Raw genomic sequence first — 17635 nt, forward strand, 5'->3', positions numbered from 1 at the left:
CATGGCTTAAAATGTTAAATAAGCCGACATACCATATTTTTTACCTGACCCGGATTCTACCCCTGCAATCCCTAGTAAACCCTTATAACTTTTTGCTCTGATATCGGTTTGATACGGAGTTTTGTGCGTTGCAAACTAGACTCGTAGGCCTTCGATTTAATGAGTGATAGGACTTTTAACTCTTTATATATTGGGAGAAAACATCCAAGACATTTGACCCAAAATTTAGACAAATCTTTAAAAAAGAACTTACGATAACTTTCGCCAACTTTTATTTTGTCACTTACTTAACTTTAAAACTTGAGATACAACCCTTGAACACTTAAAATATGACATACCACATCATTTTGAATTTATTACTCGCCCTCCTTGTCTTTCTACGAAGATACGAGTTAATTTAGACGTTTTGAAAAGTCGGGGTGTTATAATGATGATGATTGTTCTTTGATGGTAATGATAATATTTTACCATGGTTACCAAAAAAGAAAATACTTTTCTAAACAAATGTTTTTATAAAAGCTATGCTATATATATTATTTTTAATACATAAATAAAAATAAACAAAAACTAAAATCAACTCCAATAAGCTCAACTATTCAACACTTTGCGAGACCTCAAGCTACCTCTAGCAGCAGCAGAGAGGGTTTTTGGGAAGAAGGGGGCAATTGAAAATGGCGTCAAGAACACTTGAAATAGAGAAGATGAGTGTGGAGCAACTAAAAGCACTCAAAGAACAAGCCGATCTAGAAGTGAACCTCCTTCAAGATAGCCTCAACAATATCCGTACTGCAACTACTCGACTCGAAATCGCATCTAATGCCCTTCAAGATCTGTCACTACGCCCTCAAGGTTTGTGTTCATTCTCATTCTGGTAAATACCCTTTTGGGAATTAGGTGTAAAAGATTGTTTTTTTTTTTTAGTTTATTGTGAAATTTATGATATGGGTTTTGGTTTGTTATGATGTGTTGTCTTGCTCAGGGAAGAAAATGTTGGTTTGTGTCACTCTTGTACTGCAAAACACCACCCTTTTAGGAATTAGGTGTAAAAGATTGGTGTTTTAATTTTATTGTGAAATTTATGATATGAGTTTTGGTTTATTATACAGTGTTGTCTTGCTCAGGGAAAAAAAATGTTGGTTTGTGTCACTCTTGTACTGCAAAACACCACCCTTTTAGGAATTAGGTGTAAAAGATTGGTGTTTTAATTTTATTGTGAAATTTATGATATGAGTTTTGGTTTATTATACAGTGCTGTCTTGCTCAGGGAAAAAAATGTTGGTTTGTGTCACTCTTGTACTGCAACACAGCCTTTTAGGAATTAGGTGGTAAAGATTGTTCTTTTGACTTTATTGTGAAATTTATGATATGGGTTTTGGTTTTTGATACTGTGTTTTCTTGCTCAGGGAATAAATTGTTGCTTGTGTCACTCTTTTACTGCAAAACACCCTTTTAGGAATTAGGTGTAGAAGATTGTTCTTTTGACTTCATTGTGAAATTTATGATATGGGTTTTGGTTATCTTGCTAAGGGAAGAAAATGTTGGTTGATATCCTTCTTGTAATGCAAAATATCCTTTTATGAATTAGGCGTAAAAGATTGTGCTTTTGACTTTATTGTGAAGTTTATGAGATGGGGTGGAGATGAGTTTTGCTCAATCAATGAGTAGTATCCTTATTTTCATGATGCATCCATGTAGTTCCTGTTTGTATAGAGCATTGGGTATCTTTCGGAGAGATTGGTATGTCTCTTGTATACCGCCAAGTTGACCTTGTTATCATCAATGAAAACCTTACTAACATGATATGGGTTTTGGTTTTTTTATACTGTGTGTCTTGCTCAGGGAAGAAAATGTTGGTTCGTATCCCTCTTGTACTGAAAAACACTCTTTTAGGAATTAGGTGTAAAAGATTGTTCTTTTGACTTTACTGATATGTGTTTTGTTTTTCTTATTGTGTTGTCTTCCTCAGGGAAGAAAATGTTGGTGCCTTTAACAGCGTCTTTATATGTGCCGGGGACACTAGATGATGCTGATAAGGTTTTGGTAGATGTTGGCACTGGATATTTTGTTGAGGTATGTATCTATCTGTTGGTGCATCTGTAATTGGGACATTTGGCTTGCTATCTATTTCTGCTAATTGAATCGATAAATCTACGATCTATAATCTAAATTTACATAAAAAAAAATTGTGGTGCTTGGTGGTTGATGGGTTTCCGGGGTAATTAGGATGGGGTGAGCATTGGAGATGCTTCTGTGTATGCAACTAAAGTAAAGATGACTTTTTTTTTCATGTGTATAGTTATTTCTAAGCAAAGTTTTATTTTATGTGTAAATGTTTGATTTCCCACGGAATTTAAGGAGTTAAATTTGACTTTTGAATTATATTGGTGAAAGGAAATAAACACAGTAGTTGAAAAGTTAGTTTGATTTAAGTCATAAGAAAAACCATATCAGAAATTTACATATTGAATAGTTTAATGGACTTGTATTTTGGGGGTTGAGTAAGTAGTATAGAAATGTTGGTCTCAAACATTTTGAAGTGTAGCAAACTGGAAAGAGAGTTGTATGGGGGAGCATATTCTAAGTTCATTGGTAATGTACCTTGGTTGTGACTGACATACTTGCTTTGGATTCTTGAGGAACGTGAGACTGTTTGAATTGTGTTGCTCTAGGCAGACTTTCTTTTTCCTGGTTTTTACCTTCTCTATGTGGGCTCATAATTGGTATTGTCTGTTTGAGGAGGGTTGTTTGCAGAGATTGAGCTTTCCTCTGTGCTAATGAATTGTTTATTTTCCAGGAAAGTGTAATGGGTTTTGTTGCTATATGCTGAAAGCAACGTAGTTATGATTAATTCAGAAAATTCTTTCGACATGCTAAATATCTTTTTATGGTTATGATCTTCTGTTTGGACTGAAGAAGAAGTCTAGTAGACACTTACTTTTACCACTTCTAGTTATTTAGTTTTCTTAGGTTTAGGTAGTTGGATATTTATTCTGGATTTTCTGGTCTTTATAGGTCTACATAAGTTATATTTCTCTTCAAAGATGTATCTTTCATGTACCTAGAAGTATGTTATATGCAGTTCCTGGATCATCCATTTACCTTTACTTTTTCAAGAAATAAAGCTATTTGTGACGTTGAGTGCTTAAGTAAGATCAGCAGTCTGGCATGTCCTTGGACGCTGGTCCTTAGTAGGCGATGTCTCATGAGTCTAAGGGACTGTAGTTGTAGCATTATTGAAAAGAACACGTTCGTTGTTCCATGCTCCAGTTATTTCATTTATAGAAAGCCATATATTATCTTTTCACATGGTTTTATTACTAGAAGGTTCAAGCCCTAAGATTGTTCTCTTTTTTTTATTTGAATAGAAAACTATGACAGAAGGAAAAGATTACTGTGAGCGGAAAATCAGCCTGCTAAAGTCCAACTACGAGCAGCTTCTTGATGTAAGTATCCATTTTGTTTCACTTGGTGGAGCGAATTTATATGCAAGTTTTGAGCTGTTTATTTTAGTTTATTTGTGTTCTAATTTGACATAAATTCTCCATGCTAGAAAACTTCTCGGGGGTTTCATTTCTGGTGTACTGAGTACCCTATCTGTAACAATCCTACCTGATATTTCTGCTGATCTATGGCTATTGATATATCGTCTTATTTCATCTATCTAATGTAACCCAACCTTCTATATTTGAGGTGATTGATGTGAGAAAAAGTAAATTGAAAAAATTATTTTAATGGGTTTCAAGGCGTTCTCAGCTGTGTACACCTATTGCAAATATACAAGAAGTTGGTTTTAGAGAACATCATGTGGCCTCTGTCAAGGCATATGCAACACACACACACACACACACACACACTCTACATGGCTAAACTCATTAAGAAAAATCATCAAGAACAGTGTTGTTACTGGCATAAGCTTAATTTCTGTCGTAAAGAAGAGTTCAGAAAAATAAGTTGGACATTTAATATCTACAAAAAGGTTTTTGAGTATTTAGTAACATTCTCTCAGTCAATGGCAAGTGGTTTAGAAAGAATATGTATCGCCTTTCTCCTCCTTATATCATGGTAAGATAGCTTAACAAGCTGCTTACCCTTGCTCAAAAAGCTTGCATTGCAGGATTACCCACCTTTAATGTGGACTTCATGGATGTCTTCTCTCTAGGACAGATATCATTAGAAGGCTATAGTGTTTATATGCCATTCCCTTTTTACTTTCTCATTTATCACTTCCACCTGCATTTAGGTTTTGAGAGAAGGGTGTTGGAGATTGTCTGAACTTTTCCCCTTCATGTTGTTACAAGTTCCATCCAGAACAGGTTCCTGGAGAAACCTTCTTCATTTCCTTATCAGAATTATGACTTTTGTAAGCTCACAAGCTTGAGTTTGAACCTGGTCTATCTCATTGGTTCGCCAGTCCCACAGACAGATAACCCCCAGAGAGGAAAGTCGCTAAGGGTAATGATTGTAGGGAAAAGGTCAGACCCCTAGAGTCTATTGCTTAGCTTAGATGAACGGAGGGACTAGTGTAATCCCTAAAAGGAGATTGGGAGAGTTGAGGTTTCCATGGTAGGCGATGAATGGAGGAGTCGATCAAGGCAGGAGGTTGGATTCAATGCCACCTTTCTCAAGCATAAGCAACTGGTACAAAATAAAATAGAGAAGAATTTCAGAGGTATCAAATGGCAACATAAGGCATCCCGGTAGTTAAATTAAACTTGTTATCTTCAAGTATAAACCCCACCTTATTCCCGATATCTTTGAAATGCCTACAACTACCTGCTCATATAACTTCTCCATGTTAACCTACCACACATTTATATGTGAAAAGGCTGTGCTAAAATTTCAACAATATGGGTTCCTAAACTGACCTATCAATTCTTTCGTGCTTTTCATTATCGTAGTTTCCTTCCTGTGAAAGATCTATAAGTTGCAGCTTCAATATTCCTTCAAATGGTTCATATGTATTCTATTCTATACCTCCGAATCTTCAGATTTTCCCCTTCTCGATGTGCCACCTGTTCGAATTCAGGTTTTTCCTTCTGTTGTGACGTTGATGTTCTCCTTCCTTCCTATCTACTACTTCCCTGTTCTTATCCTTCTCATACCCTTTTCCCTTGACGTTCTCCAGCAACTGACCACTCCTCTACTTCTATTCTTTCCGTGCATTTCCAATGTCCTTGCTTAGCTTCACATCAAGAAAGCAAGACAAACAAATTGAAATGGAGGGAGTATCTTTCTATCCTTTAATATATGTTATGCAGATGATATTGCAAGGATTTCCTTGGATTTCTAGTTTGGTAAAAAACAACTCTAATCATTTTTGCCATTTGTTATGGAAAGCACCTTCTTGATTTAGTAAATCATTTGTACAAATGCAGGTTGCGACGAAGAAGAAAAGTATTGCTGATGAAACTGGTGTTATCTTGCAAGCTAAATTGAGACAACTTGCTCCAGCACAATAGATTATATTTTTATTTTTATTTTCGTTTTTTTGGGTGCCTACTTGTAACATTTTAAAAAGTTAACGTTTGTGGAGGTTCCTTCGTTGATAACTCAACGAGTTCATGTGCTTCAAAGAACTTTACGAGTACCAAATGCTGTCTAAATTAGTATTGCTGGAGCTGTGGAGTCGAAGTTCAACGAGTGTTCAACGGACCTCCCTCCATTTCACCCCCACTTTTTCCCTGTGTTATTTTTACCTTTCGCGAGAAACAGATGATTGATGATCATCTGTTCCATTGTAGCAAACATTGGTTGATGGCAAGAAGTTTATGATTTACCTTGGTATGTCGTTTAGTTGGTGCAACCATAGTACAGCTCTACTTCTACTGCTGCTCAAGTTTCTATTTCAACTGTGTGTGTGTATGGGAAGACAAAAAGGTGTTGTTACAGTAAAATTACAACACATGCTCAGTGTGATCCCACAAGTGAGTGGGGAACGGGGAGGGTGGTGTGTATGCAGATCTTACGTTTTTTCTCCACAATTAAGTGGGGTGGGGAGGGATGTATGTAGACCTTATGCCCCTAACTTTTCCATAAGTGAGTGGGGAGGGTGGGTGTGTGGTGTGTATGCAGACCTTACGTCCTTACCTTTTTTATGGTAGAGGTTGTTTTGAAAGACTTGTGGCTCAAGAATAACATAACAAGTTTGGAACTGTCATACTACAATTTACTTTTTAAGTTGTGTTGTATCTCATAAATAAGAAAACCTCATAAGTTGTGAAATAATAATAAAAAAAATTATTTCTATATAATTTTACCAAATGAACAAATCATAATTCATAAATAAGATATCAAAATATTCTAATTAATCGTTGCATTGATAAATTGCAAGTTTCATGATTCATCTATAAATGTTTGTGATTACAAATTTTTAAATACACATAAGATTTATTAGTCAACAATAATAATAACTAGTTATTTTTTAATATAATTCTTTCATATGGTATGAATAATCTTTTCACGGGCTTCTTTTTATATATAAACTATATACTTATAGATCAAATTTACATTTTAAAATAAAATTAAAGTTATGATTTGGAATCCCCAAATCATTTTTTTTTTTGAGATTTTGAGATTTGAAATTATGATTCAAAATCACATGTTCAAATATTGAGTTCATATATGATGTCCAAACACAAGCTATATGTTACAATTAAAAATTTGAGATTTAAGTTTTAAAAATTTTAATCGTGAATTTGATTGGATCTAGATCGGGATATCCATTACGTCGTACGATATATCGATCAAGAGAACTTACTTTCCGTTTAAGTCATCCATTTTGCTCCTATCTAAAGTGATGATAGGTTGTTTCATAGAGGTGCGCGAATTCGACCACATGATGAAAACATGTTTTAAGCTAACTGCATGTCGAACGTATAAGCGAAGCTTGTGGTCACTATCCTCATTAGCTCTTTACTTGCTTGTACAAAGAGCATGTCTGAGGGGCTACTATGATCACCGCACTCTTGCATTTACCACCTTTTATATTTTAAAATTATAAGTTATAATAATTAATAGTTTAAAATATCAAAAAGATATTCCAATAAAAAAAATTATATTTCTTTTTCTTAGAAAATAAAAAAGAACATGAAATATTCCCCTTACCTTTACCTTTCTCCTCATTCTTCCTTTTTCTGCATAATTTAAAATTCATTCTTTTCCAGTGTTACAGAAATGGAACCCCATCACAACCCACGACCGTCCACCGCCTTCCACCACCACCACGACGGCGGAGCCTGCGTCAACTGCGGTGGACCTACCGCGTTCCCATCACCGCCTCCTGATCCTAATCCCAACTACATCCCCATCCGTGCTCCAGCCGTCAACCTTCCACCAGCCAATAACAGAGAAATCATCATGCGAACACCAGTTCCTCAATCACAGAGAGTCGTTCCGTTAACTCCTCCTTACCATTTCCAAACTCCGGTGAAGAAAATCCACAACCAAAACGACATCGTTCAGTTTCAATCATCTCCCACTTGCCAGAACTTCCTCGGGTTCGTGGTTCTACTATCGGAGTCTATTCGTTCACATAAACTCTCAGATCCTTGCCATGAGTCGCCTGTAGTGTTAGCCATTGTTTCCGTGCTTGAAACCCTAAGTGTCTACGTTGATGAGATCCCTTTAGCACCACTGTCGTCTCGATATGGGAACTTGGCGTACCGGACGTGGCATGAACGTATGAGTTGTGATGCTGAGTCATTCTTGCTTCAGTTTCTGCCTCCGGATCTTCACTCGGCTACTGTTGAGCTTGTTCCTTACTTTACTGATAGCTTTGGCAATTCCAGCAGAATTGATTATGGTATGCTTTTTGGTTTTAGTTTCGTTTATTGTGCTGTTATCAATCAATTAGCCTCAATCGCGAATTAGTTGAGCTCAGCTATGAAAATCCTCTGCAGAAGGTCACATAGGCAGTGTTAACTATGTGCGATTAACTGACGTTAAGTTGTTGAAGTTTTGTTGTTTTTCTTAGAGTAATTAGAGTTGCGGAAACTTTTCTTGTAAAACGATTGGAGAATGAGTACTTGATTATGGTTGAGTACTACTATTACTGCTCCAGAGTTGAGAAATGAGTTCAGTTGTGTACTAGTTGGAGGAAATGTAATTAATGCTAAGATGTGGTTCTAACATAAAATGTTAATGTTAGTCTAAGTTGCACCGACTCTTCACTTTTGATGCCGCACCCGTGTCGGATTCTCCAAAAATACACTACTTTTGGCAAATCCGACACGCAACCGTTGACATTTTGAAGAGTCCGAGCAACATAGATGATAGTAATATATGATACATTCATCTCAGACTGATGCTCTGCCGCAGCTTTTTTCTTGTGGGATTGTATAATGGTGTGTAATATAACAATCCTGTATACGGGAGTTCAACCAGTTTAATAAAATTTACTTCATAAGAAACAAAACATGTGTTATATAATTATCATAATACTATAGTTATTAAAAGAATCATAATACATGAAGTGTTGAATATTATGTTGCTATAAATATCTCAGTTGAATTGTTGATATGTCTGCCCTTAGCAATCATTTCACAGTGTTCACCTCATCTTCCTATGAGATAGTGTTGGTGGATGTAAAGATGCATCAACAAATATGTAATAAGTTTTAATAATGCTAAGAGGGTAAAAAATAAATCATTTCTAAAGCTTTTTCCCCCTCTGGAAAAAACTAGTGTGTCTGCCCCTGTTCATAGGCACATTTGCATTTTGTGCTTATGTTTAGAGATTGAGCATGACAACATTTGTTTTCTTCTTGTGCTGATTTAAATTCAGTTTTGATGGAGAACAACAGAGTAGCCTATCTTCAGCATCTGATTCCTTTTCTTGATACACCAATGATATAAAAAGTTACATGAAAATGACTGTACTTTTCAATCTACTTTAAGGAATTTTCTGCTCCTTTGATTTGAGCTCTTACTTTGCTGGATTATGCTATAGAACTATTTTATACGTTTTAACTATCCCTTTAGAACCTTTAAGTGCACATGACTGTTGGCTTTCTATAACTGGCCTTCCTAGAACAAATTAATATTAATTCCTAGAACTAATCACGTCTGTTATATAGGTACCGGACATGAGACAAATTTTGCAGCATGGTTGTATTGTTTAGCAAGATTAGGAGTTGTGAAAGAAGAGGACTATCAAGCTCTGGTGTCAAGGGTTTTTGTCAACTACTTGGATTTGATGAGGAAGTTGCAAGTAACCTATTGCCTAGAGCCTGCTGGGTCCCATGGGGTTTGGGGACTAGATGACTACCACTTCTTACCTTTTATATTTGGGTCGTCTCAGTTGATTGATCACAAGTACATGAAACCAAAATCTATTCATAACAAAGATATCTTGGAGAACTTTGCAAATGAATATCTTTATCTCTCATGTATTGTGTTCATAATGAAGGTGAAGAAGGGAGTGTTTGCAGAGCACTCGCCCATGTTAGATGACATTAGTGGTGTACCCAATTGGAACAAGGTAAACAGTGGCTTACTTAAGATGTACAAGATTGAAGTTCTGCAGAAGGTTCCTATCATGCAGCATTTCCTTTTTGGCTCCATTATCCAATGGTATGCATCTTATTTTCACCTTTTTCTCTAAGCTTTATAAATATATTGGTTATAGAAGTATTTCAGTTCCTTATGGCTTTGCTAGTCTTTAAACTCATCCCTTTTCTGGGGATTAGTTAGAATTTTAGTTTTGCATCATGAAACCTTAACCAACTAGAGGTAAGTTTTACCCTTTACCATCTTGTCCCGACTTACTGATACTTGTTAGTATTTGGAGTATGTAATTTTAAACCATAGTCAAAAGTTGAAGCGTGAATTTGGGCCTGTTTCCTCGAAAGAATTTTGATACGTGGAGTCAACCCACTCCACGCTGGAACTTTGTTGATGGCATGGGCAACAATGAGACAATGATAAGGTTATGAATGGGCCAAGAGTATGGCGGAGTGCAAAATCGAGTAATTTCAGGTAGTATAGGGTCAAATTTAAACCTTTTTGCTACTTCAAAATAAATTTCCAAAGAGGTATGAATGGCTTAATTTTTTTGGGCATTTGTTAAATTATACAAGCTGTAAGAAGTTTAGTCTCAAGTGTTTGAAAGTTTAGAAGCCCATCATAACTAGTATAAGATACTATGAAGATAATTGTTACAACACATCATGGTTCTACTTCCTGCGTATCCCCGATTGGGTGTACTTCACAAATCTCAGGTTATTAGCTTGTTGCAATTGACCACCAAATCCCAAAACATGACTCGTCTCCTGCAGGGTCTCTCCATTTTGACTTGTTTTACCAATATCAGAAAGTGCAGATCTAGCATCCCCTTGATACAAGTTCTTCCAACATCTGAGTACAGTTTGCGTGGGACACATTTAAATCTAGATGTCTGTGATTCTCCCTTTTTAGTATCTTCTTTAATTCTTGATCCATTATTTTTTACGTTCTCAATCATGCACCAGGTTTCCCCAGAGTCCTCTTACCACTCTATCTTGGATGTCGTTAACATGGTAGTTTATCTTGGTACATTGTGGGAGCATCACTCTAAAGATAACGACTAGATCGATGAGATGCATTGGTATCTTTTAATTTATCATACTAACAATAAATGAACCTTTTACTTTCTCACCTGTATATCTTGCAATTTCACAAGTCATTATATGATTTCGGGCTTATTATATGATTCTTTGGCATCTCTGCAAATCTGAAGCTTAATTTTCTTTGCTCTTTCATCCAGGCTATGATGTGATTGTAGGTCTTTTTTCCGAGCCAGGGGTCAGTCATATATAGCTTCCTATTTATCAGCAGCTATATAGTGATGGAGGAAACATTACATTCTAATATTTTGGCAGCAAACATCTACACCATTTGATGCTTCTAATGTATCAGCCTGTTCTTCATCGGCAGTTTTCGTTTTGATAACAGTGATGTCTGGGTCAGCTTGCCCGTACCTTGACTATTCTACCGGATACCTATACTACCTTCCACCAGCTTATTGTCTAGATTTTGAATATTGTTGTTATAAAAGTGATCTTGAAGATACTTTCATGGTAATATGTTGTAAATTACTCCAGTTGCAGAGTGGTAGTCTAAACTTTTGACAAATATGTCTCTGCAATCCTTGTGAGTTGTGACAAATACCATGAAATTCCTTTTCCTGGGGAAGTATAATGGTCTCCGTTTTTGTTTTACTCTTCTTTTTAGTCTATTTAAAAAAATATCTTTTTTCTTTTTTTGGTCTCTTTAAGTGGCATTTAAAACCACAAGATTAAAAGACATTTCGATATATTTTATATATGTCTTCAATTTAAGAACATAGGAAATAAAAGTCTTTTATGCTTTTTAAAATTATTTAAGTCAAAATTAGATAAATAAATTGAAACAAATGGAGTTGTTATTGTCCTTATGTTCTTATTTATTGGCATCTCTAAAATATTTTTGAAGCCATCTTGTGGTATAGAAAAAAGTTCATATCATATTTTTTTTCGAGTAAAACATTTCATTGCATTACTTTAAAATATAATATCATATCAACTTCATAATTTGTTTTGATTGCTAGGAAAAAAATTAATTACGATTCTCATCTTATTTATTGGACACTTTAAAAACAACATAAGCTTGTAGGACAAGAAGATATCTCATTTTTGTTTCTCTAGGAAAAACCATACCTTATGTTTTACAATAATTAATTAATCTTAAAGGAGAAAACTCACATATGAAACTGTATTTTCTTTGTCCGAATTCGTAAGTTACTGAAGATAGGGATAATCGTTCAGGTCTTATTGTGAAAGAAAAAAGTCGTTCAGCCATAGCAGACGAGTTGCTTCCTTTGTCGTCGGCCGGAAGCTTTTAGCGAGGAGACTTTAGGATAAGTTGCTAAAACAAACGAAATGGGAGGATTGACCTGTTCAGATAATTTCGAAGAAAAACCTTTGACAATGGGTAGATAGTCTTATGTTCAAAGAAGATGTTTCAGAAGCTATCTTTGTAAAATAAAGAGATTAGTAAATCAAGAAAAAAAATAATCAAACAAATGAAAGAAAAATATCATGTGATTTATCTTCAATTTGTCTTTAAGCTATAATGGATAGAGTTAACTAATACTTAACGCTGACGGAATGTGACATATCGTGAAATTAATCGAAGTGCGCGCAAACGAACTTGAACACCACAATTATCCAAAAACAAGAGACTATTTACAAACATAAAAAATCTTTATTTTTGGCCTTCAATTTGTGACAAAATTGAGAATATCACTCCATTTATTATGAAAATAAAAGAGTGAATAAGTTCTATAACAATAAGCAACTTGAATTTGATATTTTGAAATTCTGCAAATAGTTATTCGATAATCATATAATTTGTTCGGTTTAATAGCAATCTTTCTTATTGTCCGATAAATATTGTATAGAGAAACAATATGACAATTGAGATTTTATAAAATCAATCAAATTTAAAATGTTCAAACAAGAAAATTATAATTTGATATAACTAAATCATCCAAATATTATTTGTGCATCACACAAATTCTAAAAGAAGGACAACCCAACAAAGTATCCCGCATCCCGCATTCATACAAGATTCAAGAAATATGACATAAACAATCTATCTTAATATAAACATTAATATATGTGAATCGAATCTTAACCTATATTAGGTCACACAAAATTCTAATACCCTCAAAAGTACCTATCACATTTTAAAAACTTTTAATTTAAGAAGTCAATTACAACAATGTTTTTTTTTTTTAAAAAAAGTGTAAAAGAAATTAAAGCATAATTTTTTTTATAACTTTTCGAAAAAGGCATATATACCAAAGCCTAATAAAATCAAGAAAAGGGTTTTTCTCTTCCCCCTTTCGTCTGTGCTAAAACCTCTCATCTTCCTTTTCAAGAACAAACCTTTACCCTACCCCCAACCCCACCTCCCACACACCCATTTTCACTCATACTCTGCTACCCCAGATACCCTTTTCAGTCATTTGAATCATATTGTCATCAGTTGGCTGTATCTCTACAAATCTTCTTGAATTTTTTTGAGCATTTGGGGTTGTAAAGTTTGAAGTGTTTGGTTATTAAAGATTTGGTTTTTTCAATTTGTTAAAGAAAATGAAACAAAAGGTTGGATTTGCATTGATTAGAGAAAGCTTGTATCGCAAGCTAATAAAACCAAGCTCTGCTCCTCCTAGACATTATTGCACTTCTTCAGCTAATGTTCCTCCAACTCCTCCACTACCTAAGGTTCCTCATTCTTCAAAAAAGGTACTTCCTTTCTTATGTTTTTTCTATTTGGTTTTATAGTTTTGTATCTTTAGTTTTGTTAACTTAAGAGTACTACTTTAATAATAGAGGTTTTACCTTGGTGAGAAGTATATGATAGAGTTACTTGGTACCTGTATTGGTATGAGGTAGGAATTAGTCGAGGTGGGTGCAAGCAGTGGCGGAGCTACAGCCATCCAAGGGTGGTCAGCTGACCACCCTTCGCCGGAAAATTACACCGTATAGAGAGGTTAAATTCTGAATTTAAGGGATAAATAATTAATGTTGAACAACCTTAACATAAGTTCTTCCGTGGCACAGTGGTTAAGCATGTTCATTTCCACCCGAGGTGCGCAAGTTTGAATCTCGTGAGCGCACAACTATTTTGGTTTTATTTTGAGAGCAGAACACAACCTCACACACCATTATTATGTTCCTCAAGTTTCTTAATTATTAATATTACAATTTTAATGTTATAGAATAACATATATGGATACATTATTTTAATTTTGAATATTTAGATATCATGTATTTCTAATTTTTATCTAGGATATAATGCACTTTCGAATGGTGAAAACAAAAAAGCCACCATTTTACATTATTTGTGTTTATATATGTTAACAACTTTAAACTCAAGGCTAAAATCAATATATGCGCTTTATCTTCTTCTTCTTTTTTAAGAATTTTTTTTTCTACTAGGGTGATTTATGTTTCGTAAAGCTAGACGCATTTGTTCTATCAATATTTCACTTTAAAAACAATAATCATATATTTTTATCATATAAAATCAATGCATCAAAAAGAAGAAGAAAAACTCGATTGTTTATATTTGATATTGACAAATGTTGAGATCGTTCATGGTAGAATCATTAGGTTAAGTAAATAACATTCAACTCACTTATTAAAAAAAAAATTCTTGAACACCCTTGATGAAATTGCTAGCTCCGCCACTGGGTGCAAGCTATCCCGGATAGGCGGATACTACAGTTATAAAAATAGTTCTATAGAGAATCTTTATTTTCTTAGACTACTAGTTTAATTATAGTGTAATTTTCTTGCTGAGAAGTATAGGACAAAGTTTGCGGGTACATGTATTGGTAGGAGGTAGCAGGTAACCCGTGGAATTAGTCAATGTGCGTGCAAGCTGTCCCGGATATCATAGTTATAAAAAAGTTATATAGAGAATCTTTATGGTTGAAATAGAGTTGATACAAATTGCCAAAGTTTGTATTTGATTGGTACATGGTTGGATTTTGAGTAACTTGTCATAAAAAAAGGATGTTGGCACAAGATTTTGGACTCACTAGGATAAATCATGCAGTAGAGAAAAAGAAGTAACTTCCAATGGCATAAAAATGGGACATGAAGAAGTATTTAATTTTTCTTTAGATTAATTCAAGTTGGGGATACTGAATCATTTTTGAGCGTTTCTTCTTATTTCCTTTTTTTTTCTTTCCTGAAACATTCTCATGAATTCATCAATGGATTTGATTAGCTTAGCCATTCCAAGTAAATGAAGTAACACATTTATTAAAAAAGCGTTTACCTTTTTCTCGAGGATATTGGAAGTTCCATCCAGAAATTTCCCCAATTTTAATTTTGATGGCCTGAGGTTTAGAATGTGGCATATGATAATCGCCTATGAGTGCAGGAGCTGTATTTAAATTTACTTATGCTTTTACTAGGGTTAGTAATTTCTTCTGCATTCTTCTTGTATTTCACTTCAGTATCTTGGTTAAAACTGTAGGGAAGGTTGCTTACAGGAGCCACAATTGGTCTACTAATAGCTGGGGGAGCTTATGCAAGTACAGTTGATGAGGCCACCTTCTGGTACTGAATTTATATCTTTGAGATATTTACTTTTACAGCATTGGCTGTAGAAGAGTTGAGAGACAAATAAATGCACGTGTTCTGTATAGATTTCTTTTCATGAATCCTGTTGTGAACCAAACAAAGAAAATTAAATGGTAATGTGGTGTAATTTTTTTGGGCACATTTATTGAATATACACACACAGGCACACACAAGAAGAGAAAGAAAGAGGTACCTGCAACTTATCATCTGAAGGCATTCTTCTGATTTGGATTATGATATTTGTGAGGATGCATGAAGCTTACTGTTCTTCTTTGGACTTCAGCATATCTAGTTATGAGACTCAACCAAGGCCAACAGTAGTAGGATTCCAGTTCAGAGATAATTTTTGGCTTATCAACTCAATAATGTGTCCTCAGGAAAGGAGGAGAGAGATAATAAAGCTGCCAGCATTTATTTTTTTTGGGTTAAGACTTCTTAACTTCTTGCTTTTCTAGAGGGGTGTGGCTGGGGTTGGAGATGATTTTTACATTATTTTACTGGACGAAACACTCTTAGTAGACATTAGATGTGGATGGTTCAGCAAATGTTGAGGGATCTGGTCTATATCTTGTTCTCCAATCCCCATACAAAGAAGCCATACCTCAGTCCCAACTCCCAAGTAAGTTGAAACGACCTATAAAATTCATAAAAATGCTTCCCTTAGTTGCTCGTGAGATGGAAAGAGAAAATGATGCTAGTTGGTGCTTCATACGTGTGTTGGCTTAAAACTGAATTTATGAGAATATATGTGTGGTTGTTGTTTCATGGGGGTGCTACCCTAGAAGTGGTTTCACTGTGATAAAATTGCTCAGTTGTGAGTATTTATTTTATTTACTGATATGTAATGAATTTATTGATGTGGGTGAATCTTTTGTATACAAGTCGTACACAAAAGATAGAGAACCTGCATTATATGGTTCTCTACTATGGTTGTGCGTCACCCTTGAAAATTGACCAATAAATTTACTGAAAAGAGTGACCTCAACTGTATAAATTTACTTTCTGCTCGTTCAAAAGCTGTTTCGTTGTTCTTTCTTCAAAGCACCCACATAAGTGCCAAAGGAGGTGTGTTCCATTGTCTGCTCTTCGTTCTCCTTATGAAGGCTTAGCAATGCAATACATTTCCAAATAATCATCAGTGAATATTTATTTCTTTGGGGTTTTCCTTAAATTAGAGGGAATTGGTTGATTGCCTATGCTTTCTGTTGGCTCTTCAATCAGATCGATTTTTTTGCCAACGGTAGAATAGTACAAGGATTTGGGTGTGCCTTCAACGAGCTTGTTGGTTTGAGTTACTTGGATGTTATAGGTACAAAAAGATTTCTGCATATTTGTATTTGCAGTTTGATTTGTGAGATTATGTCCTTTGGCTTGTTGGCTTATTTAAGTAGATCAAACTAATTCCTGTTTTCCTTCTTTCCCTTGGCTGAACTGCATCTATTGTTGTCTATTACAAGTTTTGGGTGAAAATAACATTTATGTTCCAAAATACGTGCAGTGGCTGGCTATTCTCAGCAACAAAGCTTGTAAATCCATTCTTTGCATTTCTGGATCCGGAGGTTGCTCACAGACTTGCAGTCTCTGCTGCAGCCCGAGGATGGGTTCCAAGGGAGAAGAGGCCTGATCTTCCTATATTGGGCCTTGATGTATGGGGAAGAAGGTTCTCAAATCCTGTTGGTCTTGCTGCAGGTTTTGACAAGAATGCTGAGGCCGTTGAAGGCTTGCTTGGATTAGGTTTTGGTTTTGTTGAGGTTGGCTCAGTAACTCCCATTCCACAGGAAGGCAACCCAAAACCACGTATATTTAGGTTGCCAAATGAAGGGTAAGATGTATATCTAATCAGATTATGTCACCAACTCACGATTAACATCTATTATGTTTTCTGATCGTGAACTGTTCTTACTTTTCTTGTGGTTTTCCCAGTGAAGTTCATTTCTATATCTTTAATAATTAAAAAGCTTGATGCTTATCAAAAATAAAAAAAGAAGATCAAAGTGCTTGATTGTGGAAGTTGTAAAAGTAAGAATCCTTTTTTTGGTGGCAGTGCTTTAATCAATAGGTGTGGCTTCAATAGTGAAGGAATCGTTGCCGTCGCCAAAAGGTTGGGTGCTCAGCATGGTAAGAGAAAGTTGGAAACATCTAGTACTTCATCTCCAGCAGGAGATGAAGTCAAGCATGGAGGGAAAGCTGGTCCTGGTATTCTTGGTGTTAACCTTGGAAAGAACAAGACAAGTGAAGATGCTGCAGCAGATTATGTACAAGGAGTTCATACATTATCTCAGTATGCTGACTACTTGGTAGATGTCTGAAACTATATGTTTCTTTTGCTTGTTTATTTGCATGCTCTTGGGTTACTCCTGTTTGGTATTCCTTTTTGTTGTGTGTATGTGAACTTAATGCTTTTGTGATCTAGTTTCTACAGAAGTGTATAAATTTGTTTTTTTATTTAATCATCTTCTAGAATGAAAAAGATTATGTATTAGACTGCCATTTTGCAGCCTGAAGGACCAGGACACCTGT

The 17635-nt window shown here is 35.2% G+C and overlaps 3 protein-coding genes across 4 annotated transcripts in view; all 3 read left to right on the forward strand.

Moving 5' to 3' along the window:
- Window positions 1-582: 582 nt before the first annotated feature.
- On the forward strand, window positions 583-5782 carry LOC102578214 (probable prefoldin subunit 5). Its single transcript, XM_006348489.1, has 4 exons — window positions 583-849; window positions 1967-2070; window positions 3366-3443; window positions 5376-5782. The coding sequence occupies exons 1-4, from the start codon at window positions 672-674 to the stop codon at window positions 5457-5459; spliced, it is 444 nt and encodes a 147-aa protein (XP_006348551.1). The 5' UTR covers window positions 583-671; the 3' UTR covers window positions 5460-5782.
- Window positions 5783-7084: 1302 nt separating this feature from the next.
- Window positions 7085-11199, forward strand: LOC102578537 (serine/threonine-protein phosphatase 2A activator). Of its 2 annotated transcripts, none has more exons than XM_015309257.1 (3): window positions 7085-7801; window positions 9074-9572; window positions 10744-11199. In XM_015309257.1, coding segments are annotated over exons 1-3 (1128 nt in total). In that variant the 5' UTR covers window positions 7085-7173; the 3' UTR covers window positions 10745-11199. The 2 variants fall into 2 exon arrangements, with proteins under 2 accessions (XP_015164743.1, XP_006348552.1); XM_006348490.2 differs by having other exon boundaries at window positions 9074-9569; window positions 10741-11199.
- A 1627-nt stretch (window positions 11200-12826) lies between these two features.
- The window catches only part of LOC102578881 (dihydroorotate dehydrogenase (quinone), mitochondrial), a 9361-nt gene continuing 4552 nt past the window's right edge, over window positions 12827-17635 (forward strand). Inside the window, exons 1-4 of the mRNA XM_006348491.2 lie at window positions 12827-13264; window positions 15009-15091; window positions 16614-16937; window positions 17160-17412. Of these exons, the coding sequence (XP_006348553.1) occupies window positions 13112-13264; window positions 15009-15091; window positions 16614-16937; window positions 17160-17412 (813 nt within the window). The 5' untranslated portion in view covers window positions 12827-13111. The remainder of the gene's footprint in view (window positions 13265-15008; window positions 15092-16613; window positions 16938-17159; window positions 17413-17635) is intronic.

The sequence above is a fragment of the Solanum tuberosum genome, unplaced genomic scaffold, assembly GCF_000226075.1.
Source record: "Solanum tuberosum cultivar DM 1-3 516 R44 unplaced genomic scaffold, SolTub_3.0 scf00098, whole genome shotgun sequence".
Classification (NCBI taxonomy): Eukaryota; Viridiplantae; Streptophyta; class Magnoliopsida; order Solanales; family Solanaceae; genus Solanum; species Solanum tuberosum.